We start from the raw sequence: 25,208 nt of genomic DNA, 5'->3' as shown, positions 1-25,208 counted from the left end.
CCCTTTACAGACGTAAGTGTGGGTGAGCTCAAGAACCAAACCACACAGTACACAGGCTGTGCTGCTCACAAAGCCACGCTTAGGGTGCTACACTTTAAAGCATGTTTGAACTATATCCAAACAATTAGTTGAAGAATTAAGATTCTGTGCCTTTCTCTGCTCTTTTTGCGGGTCTAAAGGACCAGGAAGGCCCAGGGCCTTCCCCCTGAGCCTGACACCTCTCTTGATGAGAGTTTTTGTCCACGTTGGGCAGGTGCACATTCCCCCTGGGCAAACCCTCAATTCAACCTCAGCTAAAATCTACAGCCAGAGCCCCTTGAGCTCTAGGTCTTGCCTATGCCAGGCACCTGCACCTGGAGTACAGGTAGGTAGGTGGGTAGGTAGGTGGTAGGTGGGTAGGTGGGTGGATAGATGAATAGGTAGGTGGGTGGGTAAAGTGAGTGGATAGGTAGGTAGGCAGGTGGGTGGGTAGGTAGGTGGGTAGGTGGATAGGTGAGTAGGTAGGCAGGTGGGTAGGTAGGGAGTAGGTAGGTGGGTGGGTGGGTGAATAGGTGAGTAGGTAGGTGGATGGGTAGGTAGGGGGTAGGTAGGTAGGTAGGTGGGTGGGTAGGGGGTAGGTGGGTGAGTAGGTAGGTGGGTAGGTAGGTGGATAGGTAGGTGGGTGGATAGATAGGTAGTTAGGTGGGTGGGTAGGTAGGGGGTAGGTAGGTAGGTGGGTGGGTGGGTAGCTAGGTGGATAAGTGGGTGGGTGGGAGGTAGGTAGGTGGGCAGGTATATAGGTGGGAAGGTGGGCAGGTAGGTAGGTAGGTACAGGTGAGTAGGTAGGTGGGTAGGTAGATAGATGAGTAGGTGGGTAGGTACGTGGGCAGGTAGGTAGGTGGGTAGGTGGACAGGTGTGTGGGTAGATAGATGGGTAGATGGGTAGGTAGGTAGGTAGGTGGGTGGGCAGGTGGGTAGATGGGTAGGTGGGTAGGTAGGTGGGCAAATAGATGAGCAGATGGGTAGATAGATAGGCAGTTAGATGAGCAGGTGGGTAGGTAGGTGGATAGGTAGGTAGGTGAGCAAGTGGGTAGATAGGTGAGTAGGTAGGTAGGTGGGCAGGAGTGTATTTGCATGTGAATGTGTGAACTTGAGACATGGTCATCCTGCCTCTCTCTTCCCAGACTCTGCTGGCTCTGCAAACAAACACTGTTCAGTCAGTCATTAATCAACCTTGGAGTGTCCTTGACTGGTTCCATATATCAAACACCAAATCCTGCTAATTCTAGACATCTGCACATTTAGAAAATTTAAGACCTTCCAAATATCTATAGATTCCACCTCCAATGTCCCTTCATTGGTTTGATCCTGGTCATTTGCTTCTGGACTCCTGCCACGGCCTCAACTGGTTTACTTGCCCACAGTCCCACCAGTCCCTTCCCATCCCTCTTTGTGATGTCACGGTGACCTTTCTAAAACACAGATGGGATCGGCTCTTGGCCCTGCTTGACTTCTACAGTGGGTCTCTGCTGTCCATGGGGCAAGGCACTCAGCACTTGACCTGAGCCCCATGGACCTCGTCAGCCCCGCCCTCTGCCCAGCTCCTGGGCCGGCCTTAGTGTGCTCCTGTGGTTCTCGGGGCTGTGCGCTCTCCTGCTCTCATCTTTCTGCCTCGTGGGCATGGCCCTGTCTTCTTCACCTGGCTTCCTTCTACCCTTCCCAGCCCAGACACTCCCCTAGTCACCACCACAGGAACAGCAAGCGGGGCTCCCTCTCCCAGGACATGGCCCTGCTCACCACGCGTGGTCACAGCCCCTTCTCCACCAGACCTGGGCGCCAAGAGCGCGGGGCCTGTGCTGTCGGTTTCTGGGTTCCTCCCCACCTAGCATGCCACCCGGCACAGAGCGGCCTCCAGGATATGCCCAGTGAGTCACTGTTTCTTACCCTTAATGGTAGGGGCAGGCCCCGAGAGTCCCCAAAACCCTTGAGGTCAAACCACTTTTGTACTAATACCAAGATATTATTTCCTTTGCGCCTGCTGCGCCGGGCAGAGTGCTGTGCATTGCAGCTGAAGCCTCCCGGGAGCACCTGTCCACTTGGGAGAACAGCTGACAGACAGACAAACGGCTCAGAAAGACAACAGTATTTGCTGCCCATGAACTTACCTGAGCTTTCCAGAAAAAAACAGGAGAACTTGTGTCAGTCTCTGTGGGCGTGACAGCTTCCCTGGCCTCAAGTTTTCTTGACGACACCGGTGGTGATGTCAACCCTGTGATTTTCTGGAACATCTGCATAATCTGAATCTGTTTCTTTTTTTCTTTCTTTTTGTATTGAGGATTGAACCCAGGGACACTCTACCAACGAGCTACCCCCCCCCCCCAGGCCTTTTTGTTATTTTGAGACACTAAATGGCTGAGGCTGGCCTCAAACTTCCAATTCTCCCACCTCAGCCTCCTGAGTCACCGGGATTTCAGGCATGGGCTACGGCACCTGGCTCCACAGTGTTACAAAAGTTTGTATCAGAAAAGAGCCATTTAAATGCAAGACAGACCACAGGCTTGTGAGCCACTGACCTACAGGGCCAAACTGAAGGGTGTGCAGCAGAAAGACATCAGGCAGACGCGGTGCCTTCAAAATGCACCCTTCTTCTCTTAGCATCAGCCAGCAGTGAGCCCCAGCAGGTAGGGCGCACCTGAGAGCCTTTCTGCCCCACCCCTCTTCCCCACTTCAAACAAAACATGCACCTCTCAAGTTGGCCAAACTTAGGAGAAAGCCTGGGGACCAGGAATCTGCACTCCAGAGGCCAGTGGCCCCTGGTCACTTGGGCAGAGTGAGGCCTCCCTCCAGCCTCTAAGTCCCCGGTGCTGTCACCTATAGCATACAGAGTGTCCACTGCCTGTGGACAGAGTGTCCTGGGATGCAAATCAAATGGACAGGTCCTCCAGGTGGTGCCCCTGCCCTCGGGCATACATACCCAGGCTGTACCTTGGAGGGCGGGGGCACAGCCTGAGGCAGAGGGACAAACACAGCACAGGACCCCAGTGGGAGGCCAGAGCCAGGAGGACTGTCTGCAGCCAGCAGTGTCACTGGGAGCCCTGCCCACCAGGCTCTCCTGGGCCTGGCTCCATGGGCCTCTGTCTCCTGGGGCCGCCCCTCCTCTACATGGAACCCGTGCTGGAGTGGCCCAAGTCATTATCTTCAAACCATAAAGAAGAATATCTCAAACATCCTAAAAATCCCCTTCGCTCTCGACCCCCAACACAGATCGATGTGCAGGGTCCTCACTGATCCCCGAGGAGCTTTCCTCCTGATCCAAGCCCACCATACAATGGAGGCTGTTCTTCTGGAACGCAAGGAGTGTTGCACAGAGCTGATAGAGCTGGCTATCTAAGACAGGGCTCATTCATCCCGTTTCAACAAAGAAACACAAAGGGAAACCATTGTTTTTATAAGAAAAATAGAACAATTATTAATTTCTCTAAAACTAATCACTGTTAATCACGACACAAGAGGCAGTATCACTGCTGTGCTAACATCCACAGTTCTCAAACAAAACCTCACAGATCTTGGTTTTAGCATGGGGGAAAATTCAAGCTCACAGACACCAAAACGACCAGGCAGTGCTCAGCCATGAGCTATGGGTTCCACAAGAACATTCTGGAATCAAGTCAGTTTGAATACAGATTCTGCCCCTCCCTAGCTGTGTGACCTTGAGCAGTTTACTTTGCCTCTCTGAGCCTCAGCTGTTCTAGCTGTAAACCTTAGGGGCCCATCCTTCCCAAGGACTGCAGGGAGGGATGACAAGCACATACACTAGCAGGCTGTTTGTCTTTGCAAGAATAAGGCCCTCAGAGTCCCACCCAGGATGGCACTCCTATTGGGGAGTGCGATCCTCAGCCTGGGAAAGGACCTACATGCTACCACCACTGGGTGGGAGTCAGGACATGGGCGCCACAGCCTCGATGAGCCGTGACAGTGGCTGGTCTGACCACGCCTGTCTCACAGTCACTGACCCCCTGGAGTGAGAGTGCACAATCTCAACACTGTCCCACTGGCCTTCCTTTTGGAAGGTTTGTTATTCTTCAGTCTCTTCTGAAATGAGTCCTGATCTTGTTAGGTCCTTTACATGAAAATAAGGACAAATCTACCTTGCCTTCCGTGTCCCCAACTCTTAGAAGTCATGACCTCACAGCCGCCGTGGAAGGCAAACGCACAGATCTGTGTCACTGCCTCCAGATCTGGGCCAGCAACTGCAGTCTTGAAGCCAATGGCCCCAGCCAGCCGAGAAGGGGTCTCCTGGCAGGCGAGGTGCGCTCTGGCCACCAATCCGGGTGCCAGCAACCTCACGGCAGGCGCAAAAGGGATTCTCAGGTCAGGTTTTCCAGAGCATAAAAATAAACATCCAATTTGTCTGAACTCCAGCCTGCATTCCATCGTATTGGTGGAATCTGACCACTAATTGTTCATTAGGATCAGTCTAATGACCTGCAAGTCGACAGTCCTCTTGCAACGCCACAGTTTTTAACAGGCTGGTTGTTTTGGCTACTCCACCTGTTTATCTTCTTCCACAACCACACTTTTATGCACTTCCTATGTAAATGTGCTTGCTAGGGCATCTGAATTTTTCCTTGAAGACAATGATTAAAAAAAAATAAAAGCTAAGCCACAGCTTTATATTTTCCCTTAAATCCAAAGCCGGCCCTTCTCTTGCATGAGGCCGTCCTTTGTTCTCCCTCACTGGAAACCCAAGACCAACAGGGTTGGCGTTTCAGAGCACACAAAACTGGTTCAGCCCTACCCATAATCCTTCTGCTCGATAACAAGATTAATCATCTTTCCTCAAGAAGGGGCGCGAACAAAGAGTCTGGGGTAGCAGGCCCTTCACTTCAAAGGGCAGCACCCAACGTGCGTGGCCTCGTTAGCAGCCCCCCTGCCACTCCCACTCTGCACAGACTGACAGAGAAGGGCCGCACTCAGTTCTACGCGCTCACTTGCTTGCAAAACCAAGTGACAAAGCAGTTGGCAACTGAGGCCCAGGCAGAGGGCCCCGAACTACCTGCAGCCTCTGCTCAAGGTTGTCCTGACCCCTGACGTTCTCAGCAGCCCTGTCTGCCTATCCTTCATGCCACTAAATCCTGGCACCCTGAGTCCCTCACAATGCTAGGGCCAATGCATGGGAGTGAAGGGACAATGGGCTGCAGGAGGACCCCAGGCAATGGCGAAAGGGTGGCAGACAGGCGTGGAGCAGAGGAGAAACGCTGACAGACACCTTTTTGCTTGTCCAAAAGGCCAGATGGCTTGTGAGCCAGGACAACTCTAGTCCAGCAACCAGAAAGGAGTCACCCCGGGGACGTGATTCAGAAAAGAATCATCAGCTACATTTTTAGATTTAGGATAGAAAACATTCACTGGCTAACTTGCTCTCTCAGTCTATATCCAACTCTTTTGTTGTCACAGAGGCACACCCGAGTGCACACCCTCAATCAGGTATCCAAATGCCAAGTCGGTGACATAACCAGGGACCCTGCAGCTGCCCAGGCACCCAGTAATCCCAGCAAGCCTGAACTGCCAAAGTAGCATGCAGCGCCCTCTGGACGGCATCGAGGCCATCACGCGGCTCTCACTCTCTTGTCCAGCGAGGCAGCGCACAGTCCCAAAGCTGGCCAGACGGGAGCCTAGTCACATGCTGCCCCAATCACGGCTATGATGGGGCCATGAACCACACTGTCGAGCGACACCATAGCTGGCTCAGTTTGCGTAAGCACATTTACAATGCGTGCACAACAAAGAAATAGCCCAACGACACGCTTACCAGAACATGACACAGGACTGCGTGTGAAGTGAGCCCCATAAGAGACGGGGAGCAACCAAGAGGGTCCCAGACAGACGAGTCTGGGTGTGCGGCAAAGAAAGGAAAGTTGGGAAAGGCTTCTCCATGTGATTGGCTAGGATTCTTTTAGTTGGCAAGTAATAATTATATGTATTTAGGGGGTAGATGTATTGTTCTGATAGATGTACACATGGGGATGGCTCAATTGGGCCACTTGAGGTGCCCACCACTTCATCACCTGCTTGTCATCTTCATGCTGAGAACTCTTGAGATCTACCATGTAGCAGCTGAGAGAGACGTGATGACTACTACATGTGAGTCAACACAGACACCATCGAGAGCCCCGAGGGGACTCCCCAGTCCCCCAAACAAGCACCACGTCAGACTGGCACAGATGAGGAACAAGGAGCTGGGGCACAAGGAGGTCAAGCAGCCTGTCCTAGGCATCTGAAAAGAGCCATCACTCCTGGACGGGGCGTTGAGGGTGAGCTGAGTCCTAGACAGGGGGGCAGGTGAGAATCCACAGATAATGTGAGGGCCTAGAGGGCAGCGGAACAGGAAAGGATGGTCCCTGGAGTCCACAGGCTTGGAAAAGCTGCTTAGCCTCAGCTTCCTCATCAGTGGAAAAGGCCGATGGCGGCCTGTCCAGCACGAGAGGAGACACTTCCAGGAAACCGCAGTGCAGACGCTGAGCAGATGTGGAGAGTCACTCTACTCACAAGCCACTGCCAGGCTTTGTTTATAGCAGAAACGCAGGTTCCTGCTGCGCAGGGCAAGAAGGACGGAAGGAACAAGCCAGTTGTCAAAGTCACTGAACCCTCCTGAACTTGGCTTTCTCGGGACAAGATTCTACCAAGTCTGGCTGCCTGGCTCCTTCCAGAGGATGCTGTGACAGGTGACTGTGGTATAATGGCCTTACAGTTCCCCAAGGACACATTCACCCAGGGCCAGGTTTCCACAGGAATGTCACAAGTGCTGGGCCAGTGTCCACAGATAAGGATATGACAGCGTGTGGCCCTAGGAACTAGTGTGGGTACAGGTCCAGCTGGGTCATCAGGACACAATGGCCTTCAGACTTACTCAAGCCTCCAGGACCCAGAATATTTCTGAATTTGGATTCAGACTTTAGAATGGACGTGTGGAGCAAATTCTAGATAATGCCAATACCCAGTCTAAGGCAGCATCTGCAATCACTCAAAAACACCTCTACAGAAGGCAGAACTCCCCAGAGTCAGCAGAAATCTTGAGGGGCCAGATGGTTCAGCTTGGGAGTTTCTGTTTCACCAAAAGTGATTTCAGGTCAGGTCAGTCCACCAACAAACTAGTTACCTAAAGCATTTGGTGTCTACAGCTTTCTGAATTTGAAATCACAGATAAGGGATGGTGGGCCTGACTCAGGGGCTTCGCCCAGATCATGAAGCATCTGAGGGACACCCTGAGCTGGGGAGGGACCCAGCAAACAGGCAAAGCACCAACCAGGTCCCCAGGGTGCCTACCAGGACTCTGTTCAAGCACTGGACATGCTTCTGGGCATCTGTTCAGCCCAGGAGGAAACCACAGGAGCAAGGCTGCATTCCTGCTCAGCCATGGTGACCAACGGTCCCTTTAGACACGTCACACTGAGATTTGAGGGAGAAGAGGAATTGAAAACAAAGTGCAAGCCAACTTATCCCACACGCGGCTGTGGAACACAAAGCTCGTTAAATAGGACATTTGAGCAGACAGGGAATCTGCAGTTTTAAGACAATACCACGGGTCCTGTAGAAAACCTTGTAATGGTTTATGTTTTCTATATTCAGAAGTCTGAAAGTCAGGTTTCCTCAAAGCAAGGCACAGCAGCTATGAACAATATTCAAGGTCCAGGGGGAAGAAACAAAACTCACAGAATAAAAGACAAAACTGCCCGTATCTTAACCTCTTTTTAAATCAAGTGCTTTAAAAGGTGAGCCAACAGATGGCTATGGACGCAGCCTGGAGACCACCAAGAGGAGGCGCCAGGACAGCTGGGAGCCCTGCCACCGCTGCCCGCTGCCCTGCTAGGTCATGGCCCACCCTCCTGCCCACTGTCCACACGAGGGGGGGTGTGAGCCGACATGCTGCCTCACCCACCTGAGAGTTCCTGAGACAAGGGAGGACAGACCCCGTTCCCAGGGAGGCAGGGGGAAGAGGATGGCCTGAGCCCAGGAGGTCAAGACCAGCCCGGCAACACAAGATGCATCTCAAGAAACAAAACAAAACAAAAACCTGCAAAACACTAGAGGGGAGACTGTTCACATTAGGGTCACTTCGTAAGGTCAGTGGATGTGCCTTGAAAAGCTCCTAAAGTGGTCCACAGGTGGAGTGCACAGGGTTCTGCATGGACTGCACCATCTCTCAGGAAATGCCTCCAAGAGTGGACAGATGGCAGTTCCGTCAGCTGAACCTGCAGAGTCCCGCCTGCCTTTAGAGGCCACAGTGAACAAATGAAAGCATACAGGGGTGTCCTGCCGAGTCTGGCACAGATGCCCCTGGCCCATGACCCTGCAAGCCCCAAGCTCTGGCTCCACCTGCCATAACCGGAGGCAGGCTGGCTGTGAACGCAGGCCTCTTGTTACTATGTAACACGAAAAATGTTTTGGTAAAACTGAAAACCTTTCAGGACCCGAGGTTCTCTCTCTACAGTCACCATGATACAGACCGCAGGCCTCTGCATAACTACAGCACTGGAGGTACCCATGCCGCCTGCCGGGCACTGTGCAGAGCACAGGGTGACAGAAGGCGTCAAACAAAAAAGCAGCTCAGCCACCAGCCCTCAAGGAGCATCCAGCTGATGGCAGAAATGAAGGCACTCCAGGCCAACCACAGTGCAAGATGGGACAGGATAGGACAGAACAGAACAGGATGAAGCCAGCATTGTTGGAGGTGCATGGAAACAGGAGAGACAAGCAACCCTCAAGATCAGAGAAGAGTTCACCCAGGAGGCAGGCTGAAGCTGAGTCCCAAGGGATGGACACATTTCAACAGGAGATGGGAGGGGTCGGGAGGACAAGGCACAACCACAGAGCCAGAACAGTCTTGGCACACCATACACAGAAGATCCAACATGGATGACAACCTACTAAGTGTCAGGAACAAGAACAAGATGGCACTGAGAGGACACTTAGACAACATGTAGACACTTGCTGCTAAATATCAACATCTCCATTCCAGACGACAATATGCTGTGTCTCCGAGCTGCCCCTGCAGACCCTGCCTGACCCCTCTCTCCTGTGCTCCGTGCCGGGAAGCTGCATCCTGGGCTGTGCCAAAAGGCCTCCCCAGGTGTTTCAGCCAGCTTTTTCGCTGCTGTGACTAAATGACACAACCAGCGCAATTGTAGAGAGAAAAGGTTCATTCAGAGGCTCACAGTTTCAGAGTCTCCATCCATAGACAGCAGGCTCCATTCCTTGAGGCTCGAGGTGAGGATGAACATCATGGGGGAGTATGTGGAAGAGGGAAGCAGCTAACATGGGGATCAGGAAGCAGAGAGAGAGACTCTATTTTGCCAGATACAAATATACATCCCAAAGCCACGCCCCCAATTCCCACCTCCTCCAGCCACACCCACCACTTCAGCTACCACTCAGTTACTCCCTATCTAGGGATTAGTTCACTGATTGGATTAAGACTCTCACAACCCAATCATTTCTCCTCTATACTTTCTTGCATTGTCTCACACAGGAGCTTTTGGGGGACACCTCACATCCAAACCATAACATTCTGCCCTTGGCCCCCAAAAGCTCACAACCATCTCACAATGCAAAATGCTCAAAGTTCAAGTCCAAAGTCTTCTCTGAGGCTCAAGACAATCTTGCACTGCGAGCTCTGTAAAATTAAAAGCAATTTACAAGCATCCAATATATAATGGTGCAAAGTAAACACTTCCATTCACAAAATTAGGGGCATAGAAAGAAGGGATTGGACCAAAGCAAGACTGAAACCCAGCTGTGCAAACAAGTCCTGTAGCTCCAATGGACCCATGTAGCTCCACCCCTGTGGCCTTGTTGGTTGCAGTCCAAGTGGCCTTTCTGTTCACTTGTCTCTGCTCAATTCCTATAGCTTTCCTAGAACAATGTCCCACATTATTGGCATTTCTTAATTTCAAGGGTCTCCACTGCAGCTTCAGCTTCCTCCTCACATCTCCACATTTAGCTTTCTCGGGGGGTCCCCGCAGGGACTCCGACCCTGCTGCCCTCTGCCTGGCCTCCCAGGCCTTCCTTTAGAATCTTGGTGGAAGCCTCCATGAACCCCTAACTCCAGCATCCTGCATGCCTGCAGAACCAGCACCACATGGTTGACACCAAGGTCTGTCGCCATCTCGAGCAGTAGCCCAGCCTTCAGGGATCATGACTGCAGCAGCCTCTGAGCATGTTGAAAAAACTTCCTAGGCCCCCTGTGCAAGAAGGTGCCTCCCACTGTCAAGAGAATTTTCACCTTTACTCCCTGGAGCTTTAGATGGGTGTAGCCTTGCCAGCTCCTGAGATTCCCTCAAGCCATCTTTCCTACTGTCTCTGGGCAAAGTCTTTGGTATTTCTTTAGTGGCAGTAATGTCTTTAACAACTGCAGCTTCCTCGGCCCTAGTTTTACTCTGGCCTTTCAAGTCCATAGTTTTCTAAATATTTCTGCTCTGCTTTCTGCTCCTGAATATTACAATAAATTTGACTAAAAGCCACCAGCAATATCCATGGCACCGGCCGAATGCTATACTGCCTAGAAATTTCTTCCACCAGATTAAGATTAAGAAGTTCATCACTTTTAAAATCAGCCTCACAGAAAGTCTCAGGACACAGGCAAAATGCAGATAATTTCTCAGTCAGAACATAACACAAGTGGCCTCTAGTCCAGTTACCAATAGTGTCCTCCTTTTCCTCTGAACACTCTTAAGTGCCGTCCTCACTGTTCAGAGTTCTATTGGCATTCTGGTCTCCTGAGTTCCCACCAGAATCAGCCACTAATCTCCATACAACAACCTAAAGCATTTCCAGCTTGCACTGCCAAGCATCTCAAAATTCCTCCCAAAAATTCCAAAAAGCGCAAAAAGCTTCTGAACCTCATGGTCAGGTTAGAAACAGCAATGACCCCCCCTCTTGGTACCAATTTCCATTTTAGTTACCTTTTTCGCTGCTAAAGGACCTAACCAGAACAATTTTAAGGGAGGATAAGTTTATTTGAGGGCTCACAGTTTCAGAGATCTTGGTTCACAGATAGCCGGCTCCATTCCTCAGGGCTGGAACAGCGTGGCGGAAGAGTGTGGCAGAGGGAAGCAGCTTACATGGTGATCAGGAAGCAGAGAGAGGTCTCCACTTGCCAGATACAATATATACCCCAAAGCCACATCCCCATGCCCTCCTCCTCCAGCCACACCCCACCACTTCAGCTACCACACAGTTGGGATTAATTCACTGATTGGGTTAAAGACTCTCACAACCCAATCATTTCTCCTCTGAACTGTCTTGCATTGTCCCACACATGAGCTTTTAGGGACACCTCACATCTAAACCATAACACCAGGGGTGTGCCCAATGGGGCACTGTCCCAGCAGATGGGAGAAGAGACCAAGGTCAGGTCCAGATTCCCCAGCTTCTCCATGTGGGGCCACTGTGGGTTGGCTGGTCACAGCTCCTGTTTGGAGGTCCTGTCCTTGCAGCCCTGGCTGAATCTGGTCTGGTAACTGGTAACTGCTCCCCTCGCTAGAACTCTACCTTCTGCACCAGTCACAGGCACTACTCCAGCCCCGTGGCTCAGTACACACCCACTTGAGCCTCCCTAACAGCCTCTTTATTAAATGCCCCTCAAATTGCCCAATGTGAGGTACAACTGCTTCTGCCTGGACTATGTAGCCACCTTGTTCAGGGCTCAGGACCACCTCCCTTTAGTCCACCTGAGGAACCTGAGGCCAGGAGATAATATGCAGTTGATTCAGGTCCAGTCATTACTGCAAATGCAAAACCAGGACGGGAACCCAGATCTCCTCTCTCCAACGCCCATGCTCCCAACCTCTGGGGAGTAATTTGTGGTAGATTACAAAGAATCCTGAAAGGAACAAACATCATCTTTTTTGCTAATTCTCAAGAATTACTTATTCATTTTGGACATGTGCAGCTTCTGCCTGCTTATCTTTTTAAATGGTCCTGCAAATGAGAAGCTCCAATCAAACGCTCATGTCAGTGAATTATGCCCAATGTGCAAAAACAATCTCAAAAAAAAAAAAAAAAACAACTCAGAAATATTCCAGGACTCCAGTCCAGATCCTCCCTATATCCTGGGTCCTACATCTGCTGTTTCCTTTCTTAGATTCTTAGCTCGTGGAGAGAGAATGCATGTTACTGGTGATGAGCAGGCATATGTCATGGAATTTCTTCAGCAAACATATGCCCCTCATCATTTCTCTACACTGCTCTGAGATCTCGTTCCAGCTCCCCCACCCTGGGAGCTCAGACGCCCGCCGCCACTCTGCCTGTCAGAGCAGCTTTTCTGGCTGTTACACAGTGGGAAGGCGTGTTGGGCTTGGGGCCCAAGTCCCAGGGCTCCACACTGCCCTTCTGGAGTGTGGCCTTGCACTGGCCCTGGCTCAGGGGAAGAGCAAGCTTTTCACTGCTCTGATTCCAGAGGTGAGATGCTCACCCCACATAGGCTGAGCAGGACTGTGGTGGTGCACCCAGCGCCGGGTAGGGACAGGGCACCCACAGTTCCGATGGCCTGAATGCTCAGATAACTGGCCCTCTCTGGGCACCCGGCCTATGCTTGTAGCTAGATGTTGTTCAATTTGGGATTCTATAACTTCATGATATTATTGTTTTACTTCTGAGAGTGAAGTAAGCCACTTGCAAAAAGAGGAACACTGTAAGTGGCACTTACAGGAGACCCTTGAGTGGCCAAATTCCGAGGACAACGTGAGAATAAGGCTTGGGCTGGGATGATAGAGGGAGTTCTGTGGTCAGTCATGTTAAGAACGAACTCAACACCACTGAGCTGTGCACTTGAACATGGGCAGGGTGCTAAACTGCACGCTGTGCTTTACCACAAGTTGATCTTTTCTCTCTTACAGAGAAAGCAAGAAAGTAAGTAAACAGAACAAGGTTAAAGAAAAACTGAAGGTACAAACTGCCAACAGTGACAGAGTGCTTTCATCAACTGTGGGTCTGCAGCTGGGCTCCTTCCCTTCGAATTGCAGTGCTGGGGCTGGCCGTCGGGGACCTCGAGCAAGCCACACCTGGCCAGAACCTGATAGCTTCCTAGGCAGGCGGTGACCAGATGGAAATTCCCATTTAACATTCCACTGGGAAATGGCTCACACTCACTCAAAAGTATGTCCCTTGGGGGCTGGATCCCAGGGCACTAGGTTAGCAACGCAGGTGCAGTGGCACCCAGGTCTACCCACATCCTGGGGTCGTGTCCTAGGGGCTGCACTCTGTGGGACTTGGGGCAGTTCAGAGACAAATGAGGTTTCCATAGTGAAGAGTTGCCGAAGTGTGATCTGAAAGAGACCAGTGAACACACTGCCTTGGTCCATTTCCTGTTGCAAGAAGAACAGCACAGACCAGGCCCATGGTGACAGGAGGTCTGAGGTGGAGGGCCACAGCTGGGGGTGGTCTTCCTGTGCAGGGCATCACACAGTCCTCTTCTTACACAACCAGGAGGGTCAATCAGGGAACTCCCCTACTTACCCAACCCAGTCACCTCCCTAAACATCCCAGGATTGCTTGTCAACACAGGACCCTTGGGGCACACACCGAACCACATCCAAAGCATAGCAACAGAGAAGCTTGCTCCAGACCCCCCAGAGGGGGACAGGCAATCAAACCCAGGTGACGTGCAGCAGCCTCTCCCAGAGACCAAGGGCAGACTTGAGCCAGCCCCTTCGCCCCTCTCATGCCCACCAGCATTCCCACCTGGGGACTCCTTAGCATGCCCTGGACTCACGCTGCAATGCACGGCGCACATCCCTGCTCTTCAATGCACCAGCCGCCTGCAACTTGGTACTGAGAATGCTGAGCCTCTGTTTCCTCATCAGCCACAACAGAGGCAAGGATAGTGCCCACTGTGCAGGGGTGGGTGTAGCGAGGACCAGGTGAGACACACTGCAGTGTCTGGCAAATGCCCAGGAGGGCACGTCAGCAGGGTTTTCGTCTCTTGTAACACACACGCTCACACACTTACTCACGATGCCTGGCGATGGGGAAATTAAGCTGAATGTGACGCGGTGCCTACTTTCAAAAAGCACAAGCGCTGGCGGGCTGGGAGATAATTCTGTGGTGTGAGATATGATTAAGTAAAAGATGCAATGGGAACACATACTTTTACATAATTAAATTACATCGACTAGATAAAAGATCACTCTCAAGAAAGACAAAGAAATCACACACCAAATCAAATTTTAGACTTTGAGAGCAGAGAGGTGTGGGCAGCCCTGCTTAATTACTTTCTAAGGGCTGATCTGGGGGAGCTGCTAACAGATCATCATTGTTATTATGGCTACAATGATCTCTGGGGAGTGGCCGCCAGGCTTCAAGCACAGGATGGGTCAGCAACACAAGTGACTCTGGAGCAGAAAGCTCTCAGGAGGTCCCCTCCCAAGGTTTCCAGGATGCTTCCTACTCTAAGGTTTTTCACCATGTTTGCGTCTACAATTGGAGCTAAAATATTTAATAACACTGAGGCACAAGAAAGCCCTAATTCCATTCAGTCATTTCTTAACTGGAGCATATTTTTCTAAGAATGTAAGACTCTTGTTACGTACGTAACTTTTTGGGGGCGATTTAAGTCAAATCCTTTTTACTGTCAAAAGTGCTGGGTTTGCCAAGAACTACTTCATTGTGTCAATTACTTTAGCTTAAAATAATGTGTGCTAAGACTGTCAAACCACCAAATGCTTTCCCCAAATGTTTCTACTTAGTGATTCAAGTGACAGTGTCCAGCTAGAGGCACTGTGAACTGATGGCACAGGACAGTCCTGAGGCGTCGGGCTCAGCCCTTGTCAGCCTGCACTCAGGTGGGGGTTAGCCTTGGAGATCGCAGGTCTGGGATGCCTTCTCTCTGAGCACCCAAGTATAGTGGTTCTTGGAGGAGGAGAGAGCTAGGTGTCACATGCCTCATGTGTACAGGTGCACATACGTGCATGCAGACATGCAGATGTAACATGTGTGACAGGCCACGCACAAACATACACATGATGTCAAGGAAGTCAAGGCGAGAGCTTTTCCTCTTGTACACGTATCATATGGGAGGCCCGGGGCTGGTGTGTGTATTTGAGGAGGCCCTGGAAGATCAATTAGCTGATCTCTGAGTTGACCCCATGGACATTCATCAGGAAACCCACCCTGGGCCTGGCACTGCCAAGGGGCAAAGGCCCAAAGATGACCCCAGGAAACAGCCTGGAAGGAGCATATAGTCTAAGGCAGGGCACCTGACCCCACTGGCTGGGCCCTGGCAGGTGAGAGAGCCCAAAGGGGCCAGGAGCCATAGGCCACACCCTGAAGGGCCTTGGGTGCCAAAGATGGAGAGAGGTGAGTGGAAGGCACTGGACCAGATCTGCCCGGAGGAGCACTCAGCGTCAAGCTCAGCCATGCCCACGGGTTCAAGTTCTGTCTCTGTGCTGACAGCTGACAAATACCTGTCAGTTTCAGCCCAGATGCCTCCCAGGCTCCAGGCCCTGCACCCACAGCTGCTCAGCACCTCAGCGGCACGTCCCACAGGGCCCTCATGCCCCACACTGAACCCACCACCCACCCACCACCTATCCCCTATCTCTCACCGGCCTGGGCTCTGCCCTGGCTAGAGGAGGTGGGGCCTAGGATTGTCCTTGGTTCCTCCCCCTCCATCCCCTAAGCCAAGTCCAGGTGACATTGCCTGCAAGTATCTCCTGAGCCTTGCTCTCACCCCTCCCACGTAATTACCAAGGCTCTCCTGGGTGACAACCTAATGCCCTCCTCCACCCTGGTCTGCTCTTCCAGTCCACCCTCCCTGCTGCAGGGACAGTGATTTTAAATCTGAAAACCTAACCAGGTGCAGAGGCAGGAACCCGTAGTCCCAGCTACTCGGGAGGATGGGCTGGAAGGACTGTTTGAACCCAGGAGTTGAAGGCCAGCCTAGGCAATGTAGCAAGACCCCATCTCTCCCCTATACACACAAAAAAATCCTGAAACTCTCATCAAGTCACCCATGCCTCAACATTGTCCCCGACACTCTCCCTGCTCCTAGCAACAAGACCAAGCTCCTTAGCAGAGTCTCAAAGTCCCACGCCATCCTCCTGGCCACCTGGCTTTGCTTTCCTTTACCACATACGACTATCCTTCAGTTCCCAGCAGGTTCTTCCACCAACGGAGGGCAAGCTTCCCTGGGTCTGGAACATCCTTAGCCTCACCCACCTGCCTGCAGCAAGAGGGCTGGAGGATGGCCCCTTCACCTCCCTTGGGAAGTAGCCCTGACAGAGCCCCAGTCCAAGGCCGATGACAGCCACCATGGCCCCCTGGGCTGCCGAGCACAGTCTATCCCTCTTGGCATAAATAACTGTGGAAACTGGAGGCAGAAAGACCAGCTTGGGGCCACTACTACAACCAAATCAAACTCTGGACGAGAACTGCTGGGGTCCAAGCTAAAGCAGGTGGGATGGATGGTCAGGTATTTGGGAGGCAGAATCCACTGGACCAACTGAAATGTGAGTGGGGAAGAGGAGCCCACTGTTTCTAGCACAGACCACATTTTTAACACTTGTAATTGCCTCAGCCTGTTGTGGGTATTCACCAAAAATGGGCAGAATGTGCCAAAGTGACCTGAGGTCCTCCTGATGCACACCTGCCGACGTACCTCCAGCCTCGCTGTCTTGACCTGTGCTGCCCACCGTCCCTGCGAGGCTGTTGGTGGGAATGACTGCAGTTCAGGAGGTGGTTCCCACCCTGCGGAGTATGCAGAGTGAAGGGCCACACTTCAAGGAAGAATCGACCCTGAGGGTGAGCGTCACTGGACCTGGCCTCTGGTTCCCCTCCCTTCAACAGCACAGCGTTCCGCCAGGAGGCCTCCTGTCATTCCCACTGTGGGCAGCTCCGTGCCCAGCATCCTGCCCTCGGGTGCCATGCGCTCTGCAGTCAGGTGTGCCTCATCATTGGGGGTTGGGGTGTCACTAAGACAGAGTTTAAACATTTTCCAGAAAGCTGCACTTTCACACATGGCTACTCAGCAGACACGTGGGTTCCCACACCTCCAGCGTTGGCCAGTAAAGGAGCCCGTGGACCGGAACTGGAAGTGTCTGCCTAACGCTCAATTCCACGGTGAGTCCAGCACTTCACAGAAAAACTCTTTCAAACAGCTGTTTGTTAAAAGCAAGCCACAGAGGATGGCACTTGCTCCTGCTCAAGACTAAAGTCTCCCCGCAAGACCTAGGCCCCATGAAAATAAGCAGAACTGTCCGACACCCAGGGAGCAGGAGGGCTGGGCAATGGATGGATGGCGACCACACAGCAGGGGACTTCACAGCCGCTTTTCGTTTTTATTAGCAATGTTTCCAAAGGCATTTAAAACGTTTTGCTAATACTAGAACCCCTCTGTGAATAAGCCAGGGCTTTAGAGATGAATAATAATTTTTCCCAAAGGAAGCAGCACAAAATACCAGTGATTTCAGAGCCTGGAGCAGCCGCCTGGCCTGAGCGCTCAGCCTACCGCACGCTTCCCACTCTCCGGGGCCTGCCCGTGAACGCCACTTCCACGCTGCGAGCAAGCTTTATGGCATAAGGACTGCAGAACTAGAAACCAAGAGTCAATTCTCTCTTCTCCTCCGTCCTCCACCCTCCACTCTTATTTTTTAAGAGAGTGTATGAAAACACTTCCACTTTTCCAGATATTAACAATGACCAATTAATGACTACTTTTAAAGCAGAGTTTTGTGCATTTTCCACCAAGAAATATGAGTTTGTTTGTAATGTCATAAATGCTTGTGGTTTGGCTATAAAATAAATTCCTTGCTGGGCGGAGGGCCGAGCGCACCAATTAGCAATTCTCGCTTAGCAGGGCGCTTGCTTTGCACTTTTCTATGGAGGCGTTTCCCTTTGATTGAGCTATCACAGAATGCTAAAGTCAGTACTCTGTCACCCATGAGCATGCAAAAGAGGGCTGAGAACACTTCGTGTTGTGGAGTCCACATAATGCCCTCCCAGGAGCACTGGGTCCTGGGTGAAATCCAAGTATTTGCCAACTTGAAAAGTCTACCGTTGTCAGTTAAGAGACCGTCACCAATACTATAGATGTCAGAGGAGTTTAGGATGATGGAAAAGGGGATCTTATTTCCCATAACAGAAAGATGAAAATTAAAACACTCTTCCATTTCCAAACTAGAGAAACTAACTACAGTAGTTCAAAGATTATTAGAGCCCCTTCAAAATGTGCCAGGCAGGTAGAGTGAGTTGGTCTGAGTGGCTCCTAAGCAGCACCCCGCGGGGAGAGCGGGGAATAGAGGACACCTCCTCCAGGCTCTGGAGGGATGGAGAAAAGGCAGCAAGCCAGGACCAGACGCTTACGAGGATGATCGACTTCCACGTTGTTGTAACACTAGATACATTTTCTGAGTCCTGGGATTATTTAGACGATCACCATCTTTAAACACAGATGATACTGGGTTTAATCTGAGAGAGCTCTGCCTGCTGGAGGAAACTCCACCCCTCTCTCTCTCTCACACACACACACACACACAGTTATTGAAACAAAGAAAAAAAAGGACTTGGCCATAGTACCTGTAAAACAGATAAGAACTTAGGTGAACATCAGCAAGAGGTAATAACGGGAATGTGGCCAGCAAAGGAGCGAACATGACCTTAGGCTGCATTATTAGAAGGAGGACTTGAGAGGAGAGGATGGTGCTCTGCTGTGGAATACCACGTTCACTGTATTTGAAAATGGACACAAACAAAAATGAAACAGGAGTAGAGGAGGCAAACCAGGATGATTAAGGGTCTAAAATTCCTAGTTTTGAGTAATTTTTTAATGGTGATGTTCAGCCAAAAGAAGACTCAGAAGGAGCATCGGGACTGTCTTCCAACAGTGATGACCCGGTAACACAGAAGGAGCTGAAAACTCTTCCCTCCAGACCCTCAGGGAAAGCTGGGGGCCAAATTTTGACTCCATACCAGAAATGACAGTCTAAATGTTCTAAGAAGGAATGGACTAGGCAGGGAGGTAGTGAGCTCCCGAGTCGTGGGGCGGGCACGGGGACCGAGGCTCCCACCTGGCCAGAGCAGCTTCCCTCCCTTTGCTGGCCAGCCGCGTCCCCAAGTCATCAACTCTGAAGAACCCGCTCAAAGACCTAAGACTGTGAAGCACGCAATGAGAGGACGTTCTCACTCCTGAGAAACCCATAGCAAGGATGGGCAGGGATGTGCGCTGGCACAACTGGCTGTGACAGCCAAGGTATCCAAAGGACATAGAAACAGAGCAGCCACATTTGTTCTTTGCCCTCACTTCTTCCCCTCTGTCATCCATTTTCTTAATTCCCATTCTTTTATCAGCAAGGGTCATAGAAAGAGCTGGATATTTAGATTTCAACACTTCAGATCAATTCCTCAAAACGTTAAAAAAAAAACAGTGACCACGTGACCCAGCAGTTGCACTCCTAGGTATCAGCTCAAGACAAACACGTACATCCACTCAAGATGTGTCTGTGTGTAATCCCAGCAGCTTAGGAGGCTGAGGCAGGAGGATTGCAAGTTCAAAGCCAGCCTCAGCAACTTAGCGAGGCCCTGAGCAATTTAGTGAGACCCTGTTTCTATAGGGTCATAGAAAAGGGCTGGGGATGTGGCTCAGTGGTTAAGTGCTCTGGGTTCAAGCCCCTGTACCAAAAAAAAAAAAAAAAGATGTGTGTCTGTGGCTGGTATAGAGAGGGAGGAGGAGGGTGGCACAGGAAGCCTTGGGGAACCAAGTCCACCACACCCCACGATGTCCATGTGCGTATATACCACGATGGATGTGCTTTTACCTTCAATTATAATGCACTGATTAAAATAATAATAATAATAATAGGAGCTCAGTAAATCAGAGCAAGCCTGTCAGGGGAAGGGGAAAGGAAAGGGAAATGAGATGGACCAAATTGTGTGCAAGTAAGAATACAGCATAAGAAATCTCACTATTATGTATGATTATAACACATTAATTAAAAATATGTGTGTGAATTTCATGGTGCATCATTCACAATAGTGAAAAAGTGAGGGGAAAAACCCAACGTGCACCAGCCAGTGAAGGAATAGCATGTTACCCACAGGACAAGACCTCAATGGCCATAAAAAGAAAGGGCACCCAGCCTGCATGGACGCGCTGGGAGAAAGAAGCCAGCAGTGGAGACGGAACGTCGTAGGATTCCACCTACGAGAAATGCCAGGATGCACAGAGCCGGAAAGCAGATGGGCGGCTGCAGGGGCTGAGTAGGGCATGGTGGGACGCGATGCCACCGGGTGCCAGGGCTTCTCCTGGGGTGAGAAGGATCTTCCAACTCCCACAACTCTGAGAGCAAACGGGTGTTCCTGAAAGGGTGCGCTAGTTCAGGGTACGTGAGTAGAGTAGCTCCACAGAACTACCATCAGTAAAACAAGCACAGAGCCCCAGACCGTTTCCCAAGCCCCGACTGTGGGTTCTTTTAAAGTTCCCAAGGTCTCTCTGTGCCTCAGTTTCCTCAAATGTACAGGGAAGATGGTAATGTTATTGCCTCACAGGGGACTCTGAAGAACACCTACAGTGAAAGATGGTGTTTTCTAAACCACAAATTGGCTTGTAAAACACAGCTATTGTTCACTTTTCAAACTACCGCAGTTTTTTTTTTTTACAGCATTAAAAAGAAGTCTGTGATTTCTAGCTCACGCTACAGATTTTAAATACTTTGAAAAAAAAGCAATACACACATTTTCTACTTTAATGAGAGAGATGATTCCCGAAAGATAAGACTGGGCAGCCTCGTTGGTAGGCCAGAGATTGTACAAGTCTATGTTTAGCAGCCAGAACTAATAAGTAGGAGAGAGAACATGAAAAAGAGCGAACAGGGAAGAGGGAAATTTCATTCATTAGAACACATTTTCTTCTTTCTCCCTTCTCACTTATGCATTCTTTTGTCTTTATCTCACTTGATAAAGTCTTGCAGATAATAAGGGCGGATTGCATTCTCTGAAGCTAATACAGTATAATGATGACTTCTGAGTCCTGAGTTCCCGCCACTATTAAAACCACGAAGCACATTCAACATATGAAAATGTATGAGTTCACATATTATCCCACATGGTCCTGCCATTGTAATGTAAATCTACTTTAAAAAGAATTTTTTTTTTCCAAAGTAGCTAATGAAATATCCAAATGTTCAATTTAGTTCTTGGTAAATTGTGTTTCTGTGGTGCACTGTGTTAATTGAATCAACATAGTAATTAACTGAATTGTATTCATTTGTATTTTCACTTAATGAGAGCCTCTTAAAATGAATGATTTCACATCAAAACATCTATTTCCTAAGTTGTCATCAGTTAAACATACATTTTGCCCCAAAGGCTATTCTTTTTTTTTTTTTTTTTCCTTTTGGTACTGAGGATTGAACTCAGGGGCACTCAACCACTGAGCCATATCTCCAGCCCTATTTTGTATTTTATTTAGAGGCAGGGTCTCACTGAGTTGCTAAGTGCCTGCTGTTGCTGAGGCTGACTCTGAATTCACCATCCTCCTGCCTCAGCCTCCTGAGCCACTGGGATCACAGGCGTGCGTCACTGTGCCGGGCTCCAAAGGTTACTCTTGCTTCAACTTTATTCTTAAGGCAAACCTCACCATGCACAATACAGAGCTAATAAGAACTTTAAAAAGTCACCCAACAATATTTGATCTTGTTTGATCTTATTGTTTGATTGTAAGGTGATTTTTCTTAAGCTGGTTTAAAAACACATCATGTTTAAAAATAAGCTTAAACTGGGTGCGGTAGGGCACGCCTATAATCCCAGCAGCTCTGGCAGGCTGAGGATCGATCGTGAGTTCAAAGCCAGGCTCAGCAAAAGCAAGGCACTAAGCAACTCAGTGAGACCCTGTCCCTAAATAAAATACAAAATAGGGCTGGGGATGTGGCTCAGTGGTGGAGTTTCCCTGAGTTCAATCCCCAGTACCTCACCCAATAAAAAAAAAACACCAAGCTTAAGAGCTGGTTTTTACTTTCTTCTAGACATATTACCAGTAAAATATCATACCAATATCTCCAGGCTGGCAATTAACAGGAAAAGGCAGAAAACCAAAACATTCATGAGTCTTTGTGTAAGCCAACTTCATGACTGAATTTCTATTTAAGAACCATATAACCAGACTCCCGAACAACTGCTCAAATAAAAATATCTACAGTCACTTTCATATCCAAGTCAAACTGTCAATGATACTACTGCCCACATACTAATTTTTGAAAGGCTTTATAGCTGGAAGTCATTTCATGTAATTTTCAGCCACATGCCCTTTACAATTAAGGCAAAGAGAATTCTACCATAAACATGTATCTTGGAGATCAAAAATAGTAATTTGGATATGATCAATCATAAGTCAATTAAGGAAATTACTCAATATATTAATTGAAGAAGGGAATCAACCTGCTGGCATCCCACCACTGGACTATCAAGTACCCCAGTGGCAACAGTACCAAATCCATTCTACCCAGCCATATGAAAATCACAAGCTGCAAACCTGTCTGAGTACACACTGTCATGAAAAAGATGATAAATTTCACCAGAGAGAGAGAGGGGGAAAAAAAAAAAAAGAAACTCAGTATACAGGATGGATCAACACACTGGCTACTTTTTACTGCTACAGTGATACCTCTTGTTTGCAAACAGGTGTTAGGTCTCCCTAGACTACAATTACAATGAAAAATCTCTCCAGTTGCTCAAGACTCTAGAATTCAAAATTATCCCGACTGCAATGTAAGCATATTCTACAAAATACACATTTTTTTCCTTTAACAAACTTTGGGGGTCCTCTGATGAAGCAATAACCCCAACATGTAAAAAAATAGGTGGTAAACTTTTGTGCATGAATTATCACACATCATGTTCTGATAATACATGCAGCGTGCTGTGAAAATCTGTTTCAGCCCTGCTAATGAGACCAGAAAGAACTCTTCCAAGCATGCAGGATTTCATATTTGTTTACACGATGCCCTATGCACAGGTAGGAATGTTTCCTTCTTGTAAAAAAAAAAAAATGCAACAAAAAACTATTATCCCGTACGCCAAATAAGACGCAGCACCCTGGAGCCAGTCCTCGCAGTCTTTGCGCTGAAAAGCTCCGGGCTGCGCGAAACGGCGGGGCTGTGGGGCGGCCGGGGCGGGTCCCGGGGTCCCTCTGCAGCACACCCGCGCATCCCGGGCGTCGGCCGGTGCCTGGGGCTGACCGCCGGGCGCCGCGTCCAGGGCGCTGCTCGCCGGGGAACGGGGCGGCCGCGCCGCCGCTCCCCCCCGGGCCGGGCCGGGCCGCCGGCCTCCCCGCCGCCTCCCGCGCTTCCCGCCGGGGTCCGAGCGCCGGCCGCGTGCGCGGGGCCCGGGGCGAGCGCGGCCCCGCGGCCCCAGCACAATGCGCCGGCGGCGGCTGGAGCGGGGCCCCCGAGCGGCCTCCACGGCCGCCGGGCCTGGCCCCCGCGCGCCGCCCGCCGCCGGCCCTCACCGTTGCAGAACTGGAGCAGCGAGGACGTGTCGTACAGGCTGCTGTAGCTCGAGAAGCCGTCCTCCATGCTGAGGCCGCGGGCCGCGCCCGCTCCCGGCCGGCCGCCGCTCACCCACACACTGAGCCGAGCCGCGCCGCGGCGGCGCTGGCGCTGGGGCCGGCCCTGCTGTGGCGGCGGCTGCCGCCGGTCACCATGGCAACCGGCCCGCCGCCGCCGCCCGCGCTGCCCGCGCCGCCCGCCAGGGGGCGCCTCGGCGGCGCGGGGACGTGGCGGGCGGGCGCGGCGGCTGCCTCCCGGCCCGGCCCTGCAGCGGCGGGCGGCCTCCCGGGGACAAAGGGCGAGGCCGCGAGCAGGGCCGCGGGACCCTGCCCACGCTCGGCGGACGCGCTGTCGTCGCGCGGTGCGCAGCTCCGGGACCCAGCGCGGACAACTGGCCGGGCGCCTCCCCGGGGCCGCGTCCTCCGAGCGCGCCCTCGCCGCCCGTTTCCCCCCGCGGCGGGCCCTGCCTCGGCCAGGACAGCGCGCAGCTGCCACCCTCCGCGGCTTCCCACCCAGGGCAGCCCGGCCCCGTGACAGTCACAGCCTCGCATCTGCCTTCATTCAGTCAGGGCGAGGCCGAGAGTCAGGACAAAATAACTAACGTAGCGGGAGAAGCGCGCCAATCCGCGAGTTTGCAACTTTTCCTGCCCCTGTTAATGCTAGGTCAACCTTCTGAGCTAACCACCCACGGCCAGAAGTGAATGACAGTGCGGGCACTAGCGGTGAGGGGGCTCTAACCCCGATGGACTTGGTCCAGAAGCGACAGTGTGACGTTTACACCTCTGATGCACGACCACTCATCATTGAGTTATATGGGCAAATCTGAAGTTTTAGGTGTGAACTTGTGTAAGTTGAACATAGCGGGGGATGTATGAGCTATTGTTAGGAAACTTTTGGGCCTCCCTAGGTCTGGAGGCCTGTCTTTCTGGAAGGTACTAGAGTAGATATCAGTAGATGGCAGGGTGGGGGACGGGGTCTGTCACTCTGTGTGTGGCCCATTTAGTTTATGGGGTAACCAGGCTGCTGTTAGGTGCTACAGGCAAAGGGGGACATTTAAAGCCTGTTCTTTAAGGAAAATAAGGATTGTTGACAAGGGACAATATATCGAGGATAAAGGCTGAAAGACCTAGGTGGGTGAAGGACAGTGGGCAGGACGTGCTAAGGATGTTGCAGGAAAGAAAGCCGCAGGACCTGCAGACGGGCCAAGAAGCCTGCCCTGCCTGGTGGAAATGGATGGCTCATGTAGCAGACATTCACAGAATGAGATTGGACTGAGGGCCAGGGGCCAGGGGAGAGAGTCCCAAGAGCCAGAGGGAACTAAACAAGACCCTGCAGGAGATGGAGGGCTATGTGGAGGTTTTCATGGGTGCACATGCTGATGAGAATGGGGCTGGGAGCTGAGTCTGTGTGTGACCTGGACACCAGGGGTCAGGGACTGCTGCTGGAGCAGCCCAGGGTGTCTTGAGTGTTCCAGAAATGAGCACTGAGGGCCTGGACAGAGGAACCAAGGTGGGCCTGAGGGATAGGCAGGGACAGCGAAACCTCCAGTGAGGAGTGCCCTGTGGCAGCTGGAGTGAGAGGGTTGGGCTCTAGGAGTCCTTGGCAAAGAGTTGTAAGTGAATTCTCTAAAGGAGAGAGTGGAAAGTCAGAGGGGAGCTGGGGCAGAGCTTGGCAAGGGGGGGGGGGGAGAAGGAA

The 25,208-nt window shown here is 51.2% G+C and overlaps 1 protein-coding gene across 4 annotated transcripts in view; it reads right to left on the bottom strand.

Moving 5' to 3' along the window:
* Positions 1-23,624, bottom strand: part of Eml1 (EMAP like 1) — a 118,432-nt gene extending 94,808 nt beyond the window's left edge. For all 4 annotated transcript variants that reach the window (XM_046426286.2, XM_046426288.2, XM_046426287.2 and 1 more), the window contains exon 1: positions 23,474-23,624. In XM_046426286.2, the coding sequence (XP_046282242.1) occupies positions 23,474-23,540 (67 nt within the window). In that variant the 5' untranslated portion in view covers positions 23,541-23,624. The remainder of the gene's footprint in view (positions 1-23,473) is intronic.
* Positions 23,625-25,208: the final 1,584 nt, after the last annotated feature.

Source organism: Marmota monax, unplaced genomic scaffold (genome assembly GCF_021218885.2).
Source record: "Marmota monax isolate L192 unplaced genomic scaffold, Marmota_monax_Labrador192_F-V1.1 WCK01_AAM20220418_F8-fsc00183, whole genome shotgun sequence".
NCBI lineage: Eukaryota > Metazoa > Chordata > Mammalia > Rodentia > Sciuridae > Marmota > Marmota monax.
This window is presented reverse-complemented; position numbering and strand designations above follow the sequence as displayed.